This window comes from Phacochoerus africanus, chromosome 6 (genome assembly GCF_016906955.1).
Source record: "Phacochoerus africanus isolate WHEZ1 chromosome 6, ROS_Pafr_v1, whole genome shotgun sequence".
NCBI classification, from domain to species: domain Eukaryota; kingdom Metazoa; phylum Chordata; class Mammalia; order Artiodactyla; family Suidae; genus Phacochoerus; species Phacochoerus africanus.
The window spans coordinates 102,002,998-102,022,211 of NC_062549.1; the positions used below are offsets into that span (position 1 = coordinate 102,002,998).

At 46.0% G+C, this 19,214-nt stretch overlaps 1 protein-coding gene across 1 annotated transcript in view; it reads right to left on the reverse strand.

Moving 5' to 3' along the window:
* The window catches only part of HAO2 (hydroxyacid oxidase 2), a 198,315-nt gene that overhangs the window by 9,719 nt on the left and 169,382 nt on the right, over positions 1-19,214 (reverse strand). The window contains 2 exon segments of the mRNA XM_047784884.1: positions 1,653-1,804; positions 3,764-3,902. Coding sequence (XP_047640840.1) covers positions 1,653-1,804; positions 3,764-3,894 — 283 coding nt within the window. The 5' untranslated portion in view covers positions 3,895-3,902.

Genomic DNA, 19,214 nt, shown 5'->3' on the forward strand with positions numbered 1-19,214 from the left:
CTGTGTTGCCTCTGGCCAGTTGGCCCTGTGAAGATAAAGCTGGACTTCCTTCTGCTTCCCTGTCAGGCAGGCCTAGCAAGTGGGTCCTCCTTTGCATAACCTGTTTTACAAGCTCTGTACTCTGTAATATGGATTAAAATATCTCCAGCTCAGAGATGACACGGAGTCCCTGGACTCAATGTGGGACTTGCAGTGCCTTTCAGGTAGCAAATGGGCTTCTCTTGAACTCATCAATGAAGTAGAGGGGAACAAAAGAGGGCAAAGGAGGAGAAAAATGTAATTCCAGTGGAGAAGGCTGAGCTTTGTAGTAGAAAAAGCATGTCTGGAGTTAGAAGAATGCTGATTCTACCGCTTCTTTGCTCTGTGGCCTTGAGTCTCATTTTCTTTATCTGTAAAAGGGGAAATAACACCACCTCTCTTATGGCATTGTTGCTAGCTATGGAAGATACTAGCTATGGAAGCTTTTTTTGAAACTATGAAGTGAGGCACTGAAGAAGCACTAGAGACACTGAGGTTGATGAGGCTGAGGCTGACAGTGATGGGCTGCACTGCGTATTCCTCACTTCCCTCTTTCTTCCCTGCTGGTGGGGTTCTCCAACAGGCCAATGTCGCTACCTCCCTGCAGCCCACAGGCAGAGAATTGGACCTAATCAGAAATTAGTATTTTCAATTCCTAATGGCAACAGGAGAGACCCCATCCTCTTCCCCCCACTATACACACACACACACAAAAACAAACAAACAAACAAACAAACAAACAACAGCACGAGACACTCAACTGTAAAGGTTTAACAAAGCAGTCACATTCATACAGGGTACCCATATTTCAATTTAGCCAAATTTGGTTCCTAACCAGATGGATGTCACTTTCAGCTCTAGAATCCTTGGATTCATTGCTTCCTATACAACAGAGTCAAAGGAAAGGAGTCCAGGGAAGCCATGGGAAACATGAGGAAAACCAGCCTGGATTTAGGGTGAAGATTACACATGAGTCACAGGAATATTTTTACCCCCTGCCCTTCCCTTCTTCTTTCTGCTCCTTCTCTTCTCTTCCTCTTATTATTTTTTGGTGCTTGCAGATGAGGGAAGAGAATGAGGGGGTTTGAGGAAGGAGATAAAACCCAATGAGAAACTTTCTATCAAATAAAATGATCGAATCCACCGAGGAGAAGGGAAATGGAACATTTGGACAAGAGCGCCTTGCCAGGACCTTGCATTAGGGCTTAACGTCATGACTTTCTCTTCATCCTAAATTCAGAGACTCCTCATTCAGCCCCAGCCCTGGGGCTCAGGGAGAGCCCTACCCTTAGGGCCACAGTTAGCAGCCCTTTCCCCACAGATGGGGTGACAGGAGGCCAGTACCCCTCTTTCACAGCCGGCTTGGCAAGGTTTCCATATCCCCCTATTCATTTGTAGCTCCCTCTCACTCTAACCATTCGTTATTATGGAAAATTGGTATTTTCTCAATCTTAGGTGGGATGTTACGCAAACACAGCTTTAAGCGTTCCTTTTCCTACTCTTAATTCTAACCCGATGGCTGTCCCTCTGCCCCTCCAGAGAGAAATCCTGGAGCTGCCTGCCCTGCTTTGAAGGACACCTCTGCCCACCTTAGGGTGCCTGGGAAGGGGCCTCAAGATGGGACTGGCTCCCACCTCTGGCTGTGCTCATTTCTCCGTCAGGCCAGGCGAGGCAGTGGAAACCCATGGGTGCGATGCAAATGGGGGCACTGATCTCCTCGCCTTGGATGGTGATTCTCGTGTCCACCTTTGACACATCTTTCAGGTACCGGGGACGGAGGCGGATTCTGTGCTGGGCGACAGAGAGATTTTCTGTTGGTGGGATTGCTCTCCGGGATGGAGGTGCTGCCTGCCTGCTGCTGGGGCCCCCAGATTCCTGGTCCAGGTCTAGACCAGGTTGAGCCCTGAGAAACCACCAGGTGGTGGGGAGTGTTCAGGTGGCTGGTAGCTGAATAGGTAGCATAGACAAGCTGGAGGCTCCACTCCTGTGGGAAGCCTATTCCACAGGAACCCCACCTTCTCTAAATGTCCAGAGCATGGATGGTCTACACTGCTCCCTGCCTTGCTCCCTCAGAAGGAGGTGTCTTGGAGCCGTGCCTCCCTGACCTGACCCTCAGCACCTGGATGCTTAGATTGATCCATCATGACAAAGACCAGAAAGGAAAAGAAGAAGCAGGAAGGCGTTCCTGGGTCTTCCCTCTTAGGTTAGAAACAAGTCTCTATACAGTAAGAAAAGTCACTGAAAGAGGACAAATCCCAGAGAATGATCGTGGCCTTTTTGGGGGTGTTTTTTTGTTTTGCTAGAGGCTAATTCATTTGAAGATTTGGCTTAACCACTACTCCAAAAGAAAGTAGGGAAATTGACAAATAAAAATTCTATGAAACACACCTTTAAGTCCAATAAATGCTTAGCTTCAAGGTCCAAAAGTGTTTCTTTTCCACAAAATATTATTATTCCTGTATATAAACTGAGAAAGATATTTCTGGAAATACTGATGGTGCAAACTTAGGTTAGGTAGCCTCAGTTACTTCATCTGTGAAAGGAGGGTGATAGTCCACCTTCCCTAATAGTCTCATGAAGATACAATGAGATAAAGCAACTGAAGTGCCTAGTATCGTGCTGAACAAGTATGAAAATACAGAAGAGAGTGTTCACCGAGCATCCTATTTTTCCGTTTTCTTCTGACCTCAGTTTCACAGAGGTCAGCAAACATTTTCTGTAGAGGGCCAGAGAGTAAATATTTTAGGCTGTATGCCTTGCTGTCTTTGCCACAATTACACAGCTCTGCTCTGGTCATGGACAATAGAGAGATGATGAGCATGGCTCTGTCCTAATAAAACTTTATTATGGACACTGAAATTTGAAGTTCATGTAGTTTTAACATCCTGCAATTCTTCTTCTTCTTTTGATTTTTTTTCAACCATTTAGAAATGAAGCAAACAAACAAACAAAAAACACCCTTAGTGGTGGACCATCCAAAATAGGGGTGGGCCCTGGCCCCAGGCTGCTGTTTACTGACTCCAGCTCTCCCTGACGCTCTTCCAACCCAACTTCTCTTCCCCGAATCAATCTTCTTTCATCCTCAAGACTCCTTGGGTCTCCATATTTCCTCCAACCTTGAGCCCTCTCTCCCTGTTACACCTCTCAGCTAGAAGTTCAGGAACTCAGGAGATTCAGGTCTGCCCGTTGGCTTCTCCTCCCTGCCCAGGTGGCTGGAGACCCAGGACTCTCATGCCATCCTGTCACATGGCAAAGTGGCCGCAGTGCAGCAGGAAGGTGACTCACTTGTGCCAGCTCTGCAGAGGCACTAAGATAAATTCTCTCTCCACCCATTCTTTCCCCAGTCCTCTGTGCACCCCCACCAGCAAGAAACTACCCCAACCTCAAACAACAACAGAAACCCATATTTTGTATTTGTATTTTTTTTTTTTTTAGGGCCACATCTGCGGCATGTGGAAGTTCCCAGGCTAGGGGTTGAATCGGAGCTACACCTGTCACCCTACGCCACAGGCGCAGCAATGAGGGATCCTTACCCCACTGAGCAAGGCCAGGGATCGAACCCATGTCCTCATGGATACTAGTCAGGTTCATTACTGCTGAGCCATGACAGGAACTCCCCCAAACCCATCATTATGTCTTGAGTACTCCGTGTTCTTTGGAGGCAGAAACCAGCACTGCTCCCTTCCAAAGAGTTCTCACCCAGTGAAACTTAGCTTAGCAATAGAAAGGATACGCAAGACCAGACTTTTTAAATGCTGCGACGTTGTCATCCCGCGTGAGGCAAGCATCTGCTCCTCCTTCGATAAAATCCCATGTTGATTTAGACAGCCGCTCCCGTGCATGGGCCTGAAAGTCTGTCAAACACACCAAGGGCATTTCTGGACCTTTAAAGGAGAAACCAAAACCAACCAGACAACACCCAGTGAGAACACTGCAGATGAAAACCCAGTGAGAATATTGCAGATGTCAAGGAGAGGGTAAAGGGATGTGGCTACAGCACAAACTGTTTGATGAGCCCCCCCCCCCCCCGAATCTTTATCTCAAAGGAAGTGCCAATGATGCTGATTCCAAGCCAGAAAGCAGTGCTGTGCCCTCCATCTCCCACTCCTGGTCACTGGGTCTTCTAAACACCCCTCACAGCTGTCCCCTCATCTCTAGGCCTGCAGCCTCAGATCTAGTCAAGGCCCCACCACCTCTTATAAGATTATTACAAAAATGTCCTATCCTTGTGTCTCAGCCTTCAGATTCACTCTCTGTCTTATCTCCCTCCAGCTGCCCAAAGATCTTTCTGGAATGCAAGTCTGTTCGGGGGCTCTGGTATTTCAAGTGCTGACATTCACAGCTTTGCAGGACTGGCTCCTGACGTCCCATTTCTTTGTGGCTTTTCCTTGTCCTTTGAGTCATTCTGAGCATTTCCTAAGCATTCCAGAGGGTGATGCCATATCTTTGTGCCCTTTTGGAAGGAGATCCTTTAAGGTGAGAAAACTGGGTCTGAACAGATACTAATGGCTGGAAGTCCCCAGGAACCTCTGGGGGTCTGAAGGTCATGGGATGCAGATGATTATCAGGGAGGAAGTTGACTTTTTTGCAACTCTTTGCCTGGGTCACTGAACATGGTGCTAATTTTGAGACCAAGAGAATAACATATGCTCCTTCCAGGTTCCCATCCCCAATCTGAACTCTGTAAGCCTGGATCTTGTTACTTCTGCTACAACCACCCCTGAAAGAGCAAAGAGGGCAGCGTTGGGGGTGCATCCTTCCAGGAGGGGCAAGAGCAGTGAGAACTGTACCTACAGAGATGCCGAAGGCATTGGTTATAGTCAGCCCAGCCTGTGCAGCTTCTGTGTAAGGGGATTCCACCAGGAAAGGCAGGGAAAGGCAGGTAGTTCATAGCTGTGGGCATCTCCCCAGCCACTGGCATGGGGTAAGAGTTAGCCAAAGGTTGTGAGTAGAAGCTGAATGACTTCCAAGTTATTGTCTGAGGGATGGGGATGAGCCTCAGGAACCAGGGCTTCAAACACGAATGGGGCAGCTCCTCTAATAAATGAGACAGGCAAGGGGGTCAGATGAAATGTGAGGCACTGGGAATCTGTGTCACGTTAAACAGAAAAGTAGCCCCAAACACCTAAAGGGCTAAGCAGAAAGAGGTTATATGACAGACAGAAAACTGAGCCCCTGGGATGCACCCATGGGTTCTGAAAGGAGGCTGAGAGGTGGAATTTGGAGCAAAGCCACAGAGCTTTTAATAGGCAGTACGCCTTGTCAGTGGGTGGGCAGAGAGCAACTGAGATGCTGAGTTGAGTTTGACAAAGGACAGCCACTATGTCTAATTTATCTCCTTCCGATCTGACCCTTCAAAGGCTCAGTAACATTCATCAAATGAATTAATCCTTGTATTTATCCAACCATATGGCCATCAGTTATTTAAACCTCTGTGTGTAGCCACCCAGCTAATTCAGTCCATGGAGCATGAGACTCTTAAACCTTTGTGTGCATAAAAGAGTTAATATAGCTGGCCAGAGAATTCTAGTCTCAAAAGTCCTGCTTACACTGTCCGAACTTGGCTGGAGTCTGGGAGCTTGGATTTCAGGAGGGTTCCCACTGTTTTCTGATAAGAATGGCTCACTGAGCCTAAACTGTTTATACAAACAATGTGCTCTATGCTGAACATCTGCTTTTCCTTTGAGAATCTAGAATCTTGGTTTGCGTTAGGCAGACAGTGTCCATATGACCAGCCCCCAACAACAACAAAAAACTTGGGCACCAAGTCTCTAAAACAAGCATCCGTGGTGGACATTTCCCACGCCGTCACAGCCCACTGCTGGCGGGTATGTATCATTGTGTATAATACCATTCAGAGCGGACACTTGCAGGCTTACACCTGCTTTCCCCTAGACTTTGCCAGTGTTCCCTCTTTCTGCTTTGCATTCTTTTGTTATCATAAATCATAGCCTCAAAGAGCTATCTGCTGTAGCTTCCTCGTGAATCCCTGAACCTGGGACTCCCAACATACTTGGCAGCCCCAGGCACTAGGGTAAGAGGTGACACTGAGTTTCTGTTCATAAATGTTCGTTACCTGAAGCTACCATTGCCCTGTGTGTCATCTCTCTGCCTTGCTGGATAAGGATTCTCCACCAAGTTTCATCTCCCAATGTCTCAACAAATCCCCATGTTCTAAATATTACACACTCATGGAAATGTTCTTCTGCAGATTTCTTTTTTTCTTTCTTTTTTTTTAGGGCCAAACCTGCGGCATATGGAAGTTCCCAGGCTAGGGGTCAAATCAGAGCTGTAGCTGCTGGCCTATGCCACAGCCACAGCAATGCCAGATCTGAGCTGCCTCTGCGACCTACACTGCAGCTTGCAGCAACACTGGAGGCCAGGGATCCAACCCTAATCCTCATGGACACTATGTTGGGTTCTTACCCCACTGAGTCACAACAGGAACTCCTACAAATTTCTAGCATAAAAACTCAACAATGTTTGTGTCTAATCCAAGAGAAATGGCACAGCCTCACTCAGAATTACTGGCCTGGAATAGTGTGAATTATATGATCTGAAAGCTGCTTGGAAAATGACTAACCCATATCTATCTATCTATCTGTGTCTGTCTGTCTGTCTGTCTATCTATCTATCTATCTATCTATCTATCTATCTATCTATCTACCTACCTACCTATCTACCTTTCTACCCATCCATCATCTATCTATCTATATACCAAAACAATTTTTTTTCTTTTCTTTTTTTTTGCAGCCACATCTGTGGCATATGGAAGTTGTCGGGCCACAGGTCAAATCAAAGCTGCAGCTGTTGGCCTAGGCCACAGCTTGCAGCAACGCCGGATCCTTAACCCACTGAGTGAGGCCAGGGATCGAACCTGCATCCTCACAGAGACGATGGAAGGTCCTTAACCTGCTGAGTCACAATTGGAAAGCCTACCAAACACATTTTTTATCACATTTTTATCTACTTTTCTTTTTCCATCTACTACATCCTTTTTTTTGCTTCCCTGTGAAGTAGACAGAGAAGATGTTAATCTCTTCATTTTGCTTTTGAAGAGAATGGGGCCTAGGAAACAAAATAACCTGTGGAAAATCAGGCAGTATATTATTACAGAGAAAGGCTCAGAATCATATCTCTGGTAGCTTCTAAGGCAGACAGTCTCCATTTTCCATTTCATGAGGCAAAACAGTTGCTTCACATAAATTACTTGTGATGTTGAATTTAAAAGAATTCTGTAGGGTAAAAATGCAATTATGATGCACTTTTTTCCCTTTTTGTAGCGCATGTAAAGCTTAGTATAGTCCTCAGCCCACTATTTTTACAAGAGGTCCAATATAAGGCTGATAGTTGAAGAGAAGGACAACTGTATTGTTCACAGTTTGCCCTGTTTGGGAGGCAAACTAAGCACTATATGTTTTTATGTATTTCAGTTTGATCCATACCGGCTTTAAAGCCACCAGAAATTAAAGAGAGGTTCCCAGTTGTCTAATGTGTGGGGTTTTTTGTGTTTTCATTTTATTTGATCTCCATTCCAGTGTTTTTCTTCTTTCCTCCTCTACCTCAACTGTGCAAGAGGAAAAGGGAGAAAAGGATGAAAGTCTCTTGCTCACTGACCAAGAAATTTAATCTGTTTTGGCTTTTTGTCTATGGTAAAAAAAAAAAATGGTAAGGTGCAACTTGCCTGGCAGTGATAAGGATAAAATAATAAGTGATAAGCTAAAATCTAAGAGCAAAGACACTCTGTGGTACCTGTTGCTAAGGATCTAAAGTTCAAACAGTTTTTGCCGGCCAAGGCTTCCCCTTGGAAGGGCACAGACTGGGGCCGGTTGGCATTTCAAGGCAGATTCTTGCTTTCTTCTATGCTGCTGCTTGATTGAAGGTTGTTAGGTTAGATAACAACCCATCTTCCTCTGAAGTTTCGGATGACTCATATGATTCATGTTGAGGTCACTTTCAGAAGGCTCCTACTGGTATGAAAAACACCGAGGCATTCGGTAAGAAGTCTCAGGGTGGACATCAGGTCATTAAGATTCAAGGGGGAAGGAAGCAAGGGTGGCCTCTGAGGACCCACCTGCAGGAGCAGGTGCCAAGTGTCCTTTAAGACCCTTTGGCATGGTCCCCTGGGGTCTGCCAAGTTTCCCAATGGAGTGGTAGAGATAATATCAAGGCTACACTTTAGGGGCCTTGTTTGAGAGAGGACACTGCTCAAGGTTGGCTGAAAGAGCACACTGTTCAAGGGTGTGGGATGACAGTCTCAAGGAGAGTGGCTGCAAAGCCTAGAGCCATTGCCATACCAACAGTGGCTTTGGGACAAGAGAAGGTGTAGCAGGAGGAGGCCCTGGCAGGGGAACGTGTCCAGGGAGGGGAAGGAGGCGCCCAGGGAAGCTGGAGCCACAGGACCAGAGAAAACAGGAATCAGCAACTTCTGTGACTGAAGTAGAGAAGCTCCAGGGAGTCCCTGAAGCGGGAAAGTCAGGTCAAGATAAGGGATTTGGATTCCCAGGAACAGCAGGTCGCATATCAGCGCAAAGACCAGAGTGTGCCTACCATCGGAATGGCCTGAGGAGCCAAGGATGACATTTGTAGGGGAGCGAGGAGACAGGAGGCCCGGTGTGGGTCTGACAGACACCAGTGCTCAATGCTGCAAGTGCAGATCTGGGGTTCTATCAGCCCAGGATCAGTTCTGAGGGCTCAGGACTCCTTCCAGCACATGTTTTTGTTTTATTGATTTGTGTAGCAATAATCCGTCCTCTCTAGCCACTACCCCACCAACCACTCTCATGAGCCAGTTGTCCATCCCAGCCATTAAAACGTCCCCTCTTGACCTCTGGGCACATTCTACTATGAAGAGAAATACACGTGGGTTCTTCAGATTCTACCCTGAAGTAACAATGGGGACAGACTCATGTTTTACTCTAGGAGCTTTGCTTATCTTGAGTGGAAGGGGTTTTTGAAGTCAAGAGGGCACATTTATACTGAGGGTATGCTCATCCTGGGGCCATCGTGACCTAATTATACCTCCCCACTGTCCCACCTCCGTGAGCCGTAATGGCCACAAATCCCCCCACTGAGGATGAGAGGACGATCAGAGTGCTTGCACTTGCACTTGCTGGAGCTGAGAGGGACGTTAGAGAGATCGGAGAGACAGGTTTACATGGTGTCTCCTGTCTCCACGTTCCGTGCTGCCTCTGACATAGCACGCGACTCTTGGGATTTCTGTTGCACAGCCTGGCACTATTACCCAGAAATGCACTTTTCCCTGTTTTGGAATTGGCCCCACAGGACAGACCTAACCTTTCTATAGACAACTTACCTACCCTGGATTTCTTCACTCCACCTCCTTCTGCTTGGTTAGCCAATATCAGTGAAAAGGGCCAAAGCTGGAGGTACAGGATAAAAGCTTGCTCATGCAGTCAGAGGACCAGTGCTTGCGGTGGCCTGAGGGGCAGCCTGCCTCGGGGGAGGTTCCGCACACTTGTTAGCTCTGTGAGCAGAGGCATGTTACCTCCTCTCTCTGGATCTCAGTTCCTCATTTGAAAAACGGTAGGTTTTTATATAGTTTGGTGTAGTCTCTGTCAGATTCAAAGCCCCCAGAAATGAAAGGTTGGGCTGATGTTCATCAGGTGCTCACATTCTGTGCGCCCCTTGCCCATAAAAATGCAAAGTCCTCAGTTTAGATGGATCACGTCGGCATTCTCCTTCAGCACTTACTTTGTGGCAATAAAGTGCGGAACAGGGAACTTGTCCATTATTTGGGCTCCTTCCTAACACCAAATAGCTGGGAGCTCACAGCCTTCCTTCCCTCTTCCTCACCGATCTCAGGGGCTCCTCCTTTTACAAGCTGGTCTGGCCCTGTGGCACCACCTTATGACTTCAGTGGGGAATGCTCACCCGTCAGGGCACCGGTTCCCTTTTACAGGAGGGGGTCTCACCACACTTGAGTTCCCTGCTGGCCAACCAGGTAAACCCACTTTCTTACATATGGATGGATGCCTCCTCCTTCCCTGATTTCTCCAAACTACTGGTTGCTTTTTTTTTTTTTTTTTCTTCCTTCAGGAAACCCTTCTCACCCTTCTTCCCTTTCCCTAGTCTGTCTCCTTCCCCTTCCCCAAACCAAAAATAATGCCCTTGTGATGGATACGATCAGTGCTGTGGAGTCCCCTGGATTAAGAACAAAAAGTAAATAAGTTTCGAAGTCACATTAGACCTGGTAAAGAACCTCCAAAGCCTTTGAAAATACTCTCAGAAGCAGTTCCTTACTTCTCTTGCCACTGAACTCTTTCTTTCTATAGTTAGCCATGCATTTCCTCATGAACAGCGTTTATGAAAATGAAGGAAACTGTTTATTACACAATTTTCTTAGTTTTCAGTTTTAGGCTATAACTAGCAATACAGTACTTGACACTCATGTGCATTGCAAATATGCCAATTTTCTGTTACTCTGCAGATTATGTGGGACACTAATCACTATTTTAATAGCTTTCTTTCTATGCAAAAATACTTGCTGAGTTCCGAACAAATGACCTCCAAGTAGAGATTTGGAGCACAGCCACACTGTGAATTGTGTGCTTTCTGGGGGGTGCTGGCGATTCTTTAGGGCAGACTGGGGGACACTGATCCGAGGGCTCATGCAGTGTTTAGAAAGGTCGGGAATTTTCTTTTTCAACTGAGCAGTGGGATAATTTGATTACATAAAGACCCTTGGAGACACAGCGTAATGGCTCCTTAGTAATAATAATGACAGTAAAATTGTAACAATATACGGGGTGCTTTATAATGGGTCAAGCACTGTGTAAGTTGTTTCATGTGCATCCATATGTAATCCTCAAACACAAATAATATTACCCCTACTTCACTGATGAGAAGCCTGGAATCCAGAGAGATTAAAATTATTTGCTCCATATCACACATTTAGTCATATGTTCTGACTCCCATGGTCTGGCTCTTAAGTTTCTTGAAAAGAAAGCAAGTATATGCAGCCAAGTGTGGGCAGTTTGTAGGGTGAGAGCTGGCACTGAAAATGCTGGGCAGAGACAGCGTTGTTCCCTTCCTTCAAGAAAATCATAACTCCACCAGAAAGTAAGGCATTTTTATCAGTTAGCTGGTCATAAACAATAACCTGGCAAGATTAAACCAACCTTAACTGTCTACAAAGCACTCTTTCATATTTTATTCCATGTGATGCTCACAATAACCCAAAGAGATACAGAGGGTAGATGTACAAGAGTCCCATTTTATGGATGAAAAAACGAAAATCCAGAGAATCCAAGTGAATTATCCACATTCACATGATGAGAAGGGCAGAGCCTGACCGGGAATCCCTCTGACTTGCTCTGGATACTCCGTGCTTGGCCAGTACAGATGCTAGGAAACACCCAGGGTCAGAAAAGCTGCATGAAATGAGTTTGGCCAGTTCCCACAAAATCAGGTCACTGGGAAAGGCGTCCTGCATAAAGATCACTGTCCTGCATCTTCATTTGCTCAGAAAGCATGGTGGGTACAAAACAGACAGCAGAAAATACACAACTGTTCAGAACAAGCCACGAACTCTTCTCTTTTCACTCCTGACTTTAGGTCTTGGAGCTGTAGCCACTGGCAGGCAGCAGGAGAGAGAGAGAAGGTGGAACAGTTGGGATGGACTGAGCCAGTTAAGGGATGGAGTCCTGTCTCTCTGCTTTCTTTCCTCCCAGCAGCTCTCACCGTGGCACCTACTCCAGATGGCATCTCTGTCGGCCACTGCTTTCAGCTACGAACAATATTCCAAGAGACGTTAGTAGCTGAGGTGTCCATGGAGTCAGGAATACAGACTTTCATAAGCTTTTTTTTTTTTTTTTTGCTTCCTAGGTCTGCACCTGCAGCATATAGAAGTTCCCAGGCTAGGGGTAGAATTGGAGCTGCAGCTGCCAGCCTATGCCACAGCCACAGAAACTCAGGATCCAAGCCACGTTTGCAACCCCAGATCACAGCAACACCAGATCCTTACCCCACTGAGCGAGGCCAGAGAGCAAATGCATGTCTTCATAGATACTAGTTGGGTTTATTACCACTGAGCCACAATGGGACCTCCAATGAGCTCTGTAACTTGGCAATTATGGGCTCAAACTTGGCTCTGCTACCTGCTCACCAGGGTTCCATGAGAAAAAGTTCTTTGTGAAAGAAGACTATTAAAGCCTATCCCATAGAACCTTAATGAGGACTAAACGCTACAGTCCATGTAAAATTTCTAGAGTAGTGCCTTGGATAGACTAGACCTACCACTTGGTAGAATCACTTGCATTATTTCTCTTGTCAATGACATTCTCCTCTGAGGCTCTAGAGAGGCTGAAAGTGGCTTCCAGAGTTCAGTAATTCTGAGATGGTATAATTTAAACCCTGTGTCAGATTTACTCATTAGTTCATCAGACAAGGCTTCCTGAGTGCATGCTACTAGCCAGGAAGGCAGAGACAGTCCCTGACGTTTTCCAATTGCTTACAGGTAGGAAGGGTTCCCAGGACTAGTTCTGGCCAATGGGCTAGGAGTGGGAGTGACATGTGTTAATTCTGGGCCAAGAATTTAAGAGCCAATATGTTACCCTCTATCACTCTCATGTCCTGTTACAGAGTTACAGAGGCCATGTCCACCAGGAGGCATAGCTGTGGGATAAAGGCAGCTTGGATCCCTGAGTCACCACTTGGAAAGGAGCAGCCCTGGAGATCAACTGATTTTGTGTAAGCAAGAAGCAAATATTTTTGTGTTAAGCCACTATGAATTCAGGGTTTATTCTTTACTATGGCACAGCCAAACCTAACCTGACTAATATACCCAGGCATTGTGCTAAACACTAGAGATTAAAAAAAAAAACAAAAACAAAAACAAAACCTTAGATGATGTCAACCTCTGCTTTCAAGAAACTTATAGTCAAAAGAGAAGGCATATTTCAATAGCTGAGTCTCTGTTGGTCAATATGATACAGGGTATAACAGAAATTCTTTTCTAGGGAGAGTTACCCAGGAATTTGGAAATATTCCCATTGTTTCTCAAATAGTATCCCATAAATGATGTTCTATTCCATCTAGTCTAGACAAGCTCCAGTTCTCATCTATGTATAAAATTAGGATATGACTTGTGAGGGAAAAAAAAGGATCTTGTAAAATGCACAATAGCCTAATAATGAAGAGTAGACTCTGGAGTTCCGCTTCCTATTAAGAGGCAGCATATCAAAGAAAGCAATTTCTCCCTTGATCTTATTCCCAGACTCTCTCCTACAATCCATTGATCTATCTGGCTTTCTTTAGACCCATACCACTCTGACTTGATCACTGGGGACAATTCTCCCCAGACTGGTCTATAGCGTCAGCGTGTCCCAATCACAGCTTCAGGAGGCTCTACATTGGAGGAACTGGCATCTCGTTCCAAAGAAGCTTATTCCCCAAAGAAACCACATCGGCCTCATTGTTTGAGAAACAGTCACTTCCTTACCTTTGTAGAAGCAGCAGCCATGTCACTGCTTTCCTCAGCCCATGGCCAGGAAGCAGTGGTCAAAGGTACAAAGTACATCCCCAAGGGCAGGAACTATGCCTTTTAGCTTTTTTCCAGAACCCTTTCAAGTGGACAGATTTTGCCCTATTTTCCCTCCTAAGAATACCCGTAAATATTCTCAGACTTAACTTCTCTAGTCAGAACCTTCTATCCCTGTGGTACCTTTGAAGCAAAGCCTTCCTTTGCCAGGTCTCATCAGTGTCCTACGACGTGTCTCCATGTGACCCCTCTCTGCCAAGACCCCCTCCTGTAGACTCACACTGAGCACCTATGACACCTCCCAAAGTCTCCTGCCTGCTCCTGTCCTGCCCCAGTTCCAAGTACAAGGAAGACACCCAACAGCAAACCTGAGAGCAGCCCCGTCCAGTTCCTGGGAGAAGCGCTGTCCAGAAGCAGCCACACCAACCCTGGCTTAAGGTTGGTTGCAATGGGAATAGCAGGTTCCCACCCACAGCCCCCTGAGGACAGAGGTGGTTCAAGGCTACAAGTTAATCTTTAAATGGGAACAACAGCTTGGAATCCAGGGAACAAGTGGGCCAGAGCAGGGTTAGCTGGGAAATGAGCTTTGTGAGTTTTGCCAAGTGACCTTACATTTAGCGGACGCTCTTTACCAAACTCAACCTCAAAATAAAAGAGTTGCCAAACATACATTTTCCTAATTCTTCGAAGATTCTTAGAGGAAGGGAGCGGGTGATTTCAGGTAGGGAGTTACGGATGCCTCCTGTTGTAAAGAAAAGGCTTGTCTGGGGAGGTGCTGAGAAACAGCCTGGGAATAAGTGGGCAGAGAGCCTTGGGGACCCAGCCGATGGATGGAGGGGTAGGCTCTGTAGAGCTCGCTAGGCATGACCAGAGATTCAGATGGGAGACAGGGAGAACCACTAATATTTTTTTGAGTGGAGAAATGACTCAGAACTGAGGGAGAAGGCTGGAGAAGCCTACACAAGAGTACATGTGAAAAAAAGAATTTCCCAAGAGCAGTCCTGTGGGGCTCACCAACAGTCACTATCTAATGTCCAATTCATCCATTCCCTCTGTGCTCCTGTGCCAGCCCTGTCAGCTCTTTCATGCTGGAACGACAAATACTCATTAAGTGATGACAACAGGCCTGACACGTTGCATGCATTATTTCATTTGATCTTCACAGCAACCATACGGGTAGATATTACTTTCCCATCTTTCCGAACAGAAAAGGAAGTTAATTAACTTGCTCGAGCTTTTCATCAGTAATGAGCAGAGCTGGGATGTGAAGCTAGCCTGTAGCCACCATTCACTGGCATGTGAAAATTCTAAAGCTATTTCAAGGACCACAGCAGGAGGGTTCCTCTGTGTTTTGGAATCTTTAATTGGAGTGAAAAAATAGCCTTCCCAGGTCATTCTGTCCTTGCTTGGAGGGTAATTGCTACCTACTATATCACCACTAGATGGTAGGATTACCCCAGAAATGCTTTTCAAAGCAGCCATCCTCCGGGATCTGCAAATTTTTTTTTCTACAGCAGTTTTCATCCCTTCACAATCAGCTTCCAGGCTGTGCCCAAAGTCAGCTCTCACATCACCTTGTCTGCTCACTGTCCTCTGATCCAGACTTTCATTGCAATTTTCCAGCCCGGGACAGCATCCCTTCCTTCTAGGAGACATTAGTGTCAGGGTCAGGAATACAGACACTGGAGCTTCAGGTCTGCAGCCACTTACTAACATCCACATGTTACTTAGCTTCTCTGTGCCTTGGTTCAAAATAGTTTCTCAAGTTTGAATTTAATACGAAGTTCTGGGGACCTTCTGAATCTGATCGCCCAGCTAAGGAACATTCTCTCTTATAAGTGCTGTAGCCTAAGTGAATTAATCCTCAGGGGGGCACAGAGGGCCACAAGCAGAGCTATTTGAGGTTCTTTTGTAAAATCTCTTGAACTCCAGAGAATGTGTCTGTGACAGGCACAACCTTGGATTTGACACTGGTTGGACAGGGCAGCACCAGGGGGCTTGAGCTCGTTTCAGGACAAAGTTGTAAAGAGATGTGGATTTTTTTTTTTTTTTTTTTTGGTGGCATAATGTACCTATTGAACAATGTGCATGCTTATTTCAGGTGAAGAGAAATGACAGGTCATTCCTCAGTAGCCGTGACCCAGCTTCTTAGAGAGCACATGGAATTCTGTGAGCAGAAAGGAAGGCTCTGATGCCCATGATGAAGGGCATCTAGGCCCCCCTGGTCCCTGCTGTGCTGCCCGGTCACCTGTCTTGCTTGAACTGATTCCAGAAATCAGATGAACTTGGGACTTTGAGGTCTGTGCTCAAGCCCACCCGGATAGCTGATCTTTGGAGCTTCAGGCAGGTTAATATTAACCTCGGATTGTTGACGTCTGGAGCCAACCCGTCATGGATGGGGCTAAGTCACTCAGGGGAAGTCTGTATCTTTCTGCAGCCACTGAGCCTCTCTGGGTTCTGAGCCCAGTGTTGTGGCTGCCCCATGGGTGGGAGGAACTATGCAGAGGGAGTGACAGGGAGGGATAGGGACACAGCCTGAAGAGCTCGCTGGAGAGAGTGCTTCCAGGCCAGTGACTTTTGTCAGGGGCCTGTATTGTTTGTCCTTCTTTTACAGGACCTAAAGTAGAAAGGAAAATTCTCTCTCCAGCTGCTGAGTTTGCTGTCACACAGGTCAGACCTGACTGGAAGTATACGGAGCTTCTGGGTGTGGAGGTGAGCCAGGTGGCAAGGGCTGGGACTAGAAGCTTCCCAAGAAACTGGAGAAACTGGGGCCCTGGGCTCAGGATCCTAGAATCTGCTGGATGTCTGGGGTCATGGGCATGGCTGGCCACATGGGAGACGATGTGGGATCCACTGTCACAGCCCATTGACATGACAGCCTTTGCCATCTTGAGGACAAATTGTATTCTTCAGCAGGTTTCTGTTGATCCTGGAGTTAGCTGGCAAGGGAGGGACAGTTGTCACAGGAGAGAAAGTGTCTTCTATTGTGAAAGCGGTAATGTCCTCCCTAAAGACACCTCATTTGGGACATGGCCTTAATCAGACACCAGGGTGCCTCAGAGCTGCCCTGTGATAAGGTGTGTAAAGCGCCTCATGCTGTGCTCAATACCAGTAAGTGCTCAATAAATGGTAGTCAGTATTATCCTCAATAATAATCAAGAACATTTACAGGACATTGACTACACGGCAGACAGAGTTCTAAGGGCTTTGCATGTGTTGACTCATGAGGTAGGGATCATCTTTATTCCCATTTTATAGATAAGGAAACTGAGGAACATAGAGGAAAAGTAACTTGTTGAAGATCACACAGCTGGCAAGCAGCAGAGCTGGGATTCAAATTCAGGCAATCTGGCCCCAGAGTCCACACTGTTAACTATTATTATGCTACTAATTCATAGTACAGAGAGTAGCTTATATGAGACCAGGGAAGGAAGAGATGGCTTCTAGCTGGGGTGATCAAGAACGGGGAGACCTGAAAAACAGCTATTTCAGCTGGCCCTTCAACATAAATTCAACTCTGTTTTCTTCTCCCAACTCCAGTCTTGGGTCTGAAATTGAGCCCACAGGTCCTGCTTCTACATGGATGGGGGCAGGGCATTCAGCTGAGGCTTCAGACCTGCTGAACCCAGAGTCAGCGGTTCAGCCATGAGGACTCTTAGAGACTGTCCATATCTTCACAGTTCACTGGCTGATGTTTGCCCCCGCTTGCACCAAAACCTGTTTTCATGCTTCTGCCTGTACTTGCTGTTCCTTTTTCCTGGAATATTTTTATCACTCCTATGACTCGGTTGATGCATCTTCCCAACCATGAAGCCTCCCCCAGTGCTATCGGGCAGAGCTGGTAGAGTGTGTGCATGTGTGTGTGCGTGTGCATATGCATGTGTGTGTGTGTAACAGGTTGCACTGTATTCCAGTTGGTCCATTATGATGGTGGCGTTTGTAGGACTTTGAGTTCCTTGAGGCCGGAACAATGTTGTATTCATTCTCGAAACACACTGCCTAGAAGAGCCTGGTGCACAGTAGGCACATGACAAATATCTGTTGTGGAATTAGGGACCAGATATTAGAACCTGCATTCTCGGACAAAGAAGCCAGCATAGAATGCAGTCAGCACCACCCCTTCCCACCTCTCCCCAGAATCTTTCTCCTCTCTCCTTTACATCATCTGTCTCATTGGAAGAGTACAGCCAATTTAATGCAAAGGTCAGGATATCACTGGTTGCAGGACTGTTGACTGATGTTTACGTTTCTGAACCTGCAATGACCTCAGTAGCTCTGGGGCCAAACTCCATGTGAACATGCTGGGTTATGTTGGGACAACCAGCTTCATGAGGTGGTAGCCCTATTAAGTCTTAAGATTCTGATGCTTCTGCCTGTACTTGCTGTTCCTTTTTCCTGGAATATTTTTATCACTCCTATGACTCATATAGCACCACTGACTTCTGTTAGAGCCCATCATTGTGGCCGCTGAATGGGCTGTACCAGGTCCAAATGGACTGGCTAGCCTGCTGTGGGTAAGAGGAAACCCTCGTGCCTCTGAAAGCAGCCGCCTGCATCTGCCCTTCTTCCCACTTCATGCACTGAGTTTGCAGGTTCCCTGCAAGTCTTCCAATCGTGTTCAGGGCTCATTCCCTAAATAAAGTATATCCAACACAGGATGTTCAGGTTCCACGAACAGGCTGCCTGGCTGCTCTTATACTTTGCTGGGGATGGCAGCAACCATTTGCTGTGCTCCAAAATTATTTGATCTTTCAACAAATAAAGATGTGGTATACATATACTATGGAATATTACTCAGCCATAAAAAAGAATGAACTAATGCCATTTGTAGAAACATGGACGGACCTAGAGATTATCATACTAAGTGAAGTAAGCCAGACAAAGACAAATATCATATGCTATCACTTATATATGGAATCTAAAAAGGTGATACAAATGAACTAATTTATAAGACAAAATAGACCCACAGACATAGAAAGCAAATGTATGGTTACCAAAGGGGAAAGATTGAAGGAGGGATAAATTAGGAGTTTGGTACTAACATATACTCACTCCTGTACAAAAAAGAGATAACCGACAAGAACCAGCAAGGGAACTGTATTCAATATTTTGTAATAACCTATAAGGGGAATGAATCTGAAAAAGAGTAGCTATATGTACGCATAATTGAATCACTGTACCATACACCTGAAACTAACACTACATTGTAAATCAACTATATTCAGTAAAAAAAAATATGATCCACAAGCTGCTGAATCTACTTCCTAGAACCATAAGTTGACCATAATTTCAAATATTAGACTATAGTTGACCCCATTGTACCAGCATTCTACCCCTTCCCAATTATTTCCTGTGAGGATTGATCTTATGATCTTTTGCTCATTGCATCTAAGCCATGAAGAAAAGAACTGGAAGAGAAGCAGCAGTGGAAACAGATCACAGTTATGGTCTTCCAGTAGCTGAAACAATCTCAGGTTTCATTTTCTTAGATATTAGAACTGACACACCATAAGATAAACTCGTTCTGAGTGTACAGTTTGATGAGTTTTGATAAACAGGTGAAACCATGGCTAGTGTCAAGATATTGAACTTTTTAGGGGTACTGCACTCACAGCATGTGGAAGTTTCCAGTCCAGGGATCAAACCCATGCCACAGCAGTGACAACGCTGGGTCCTTGACCCACTAAGACATTGG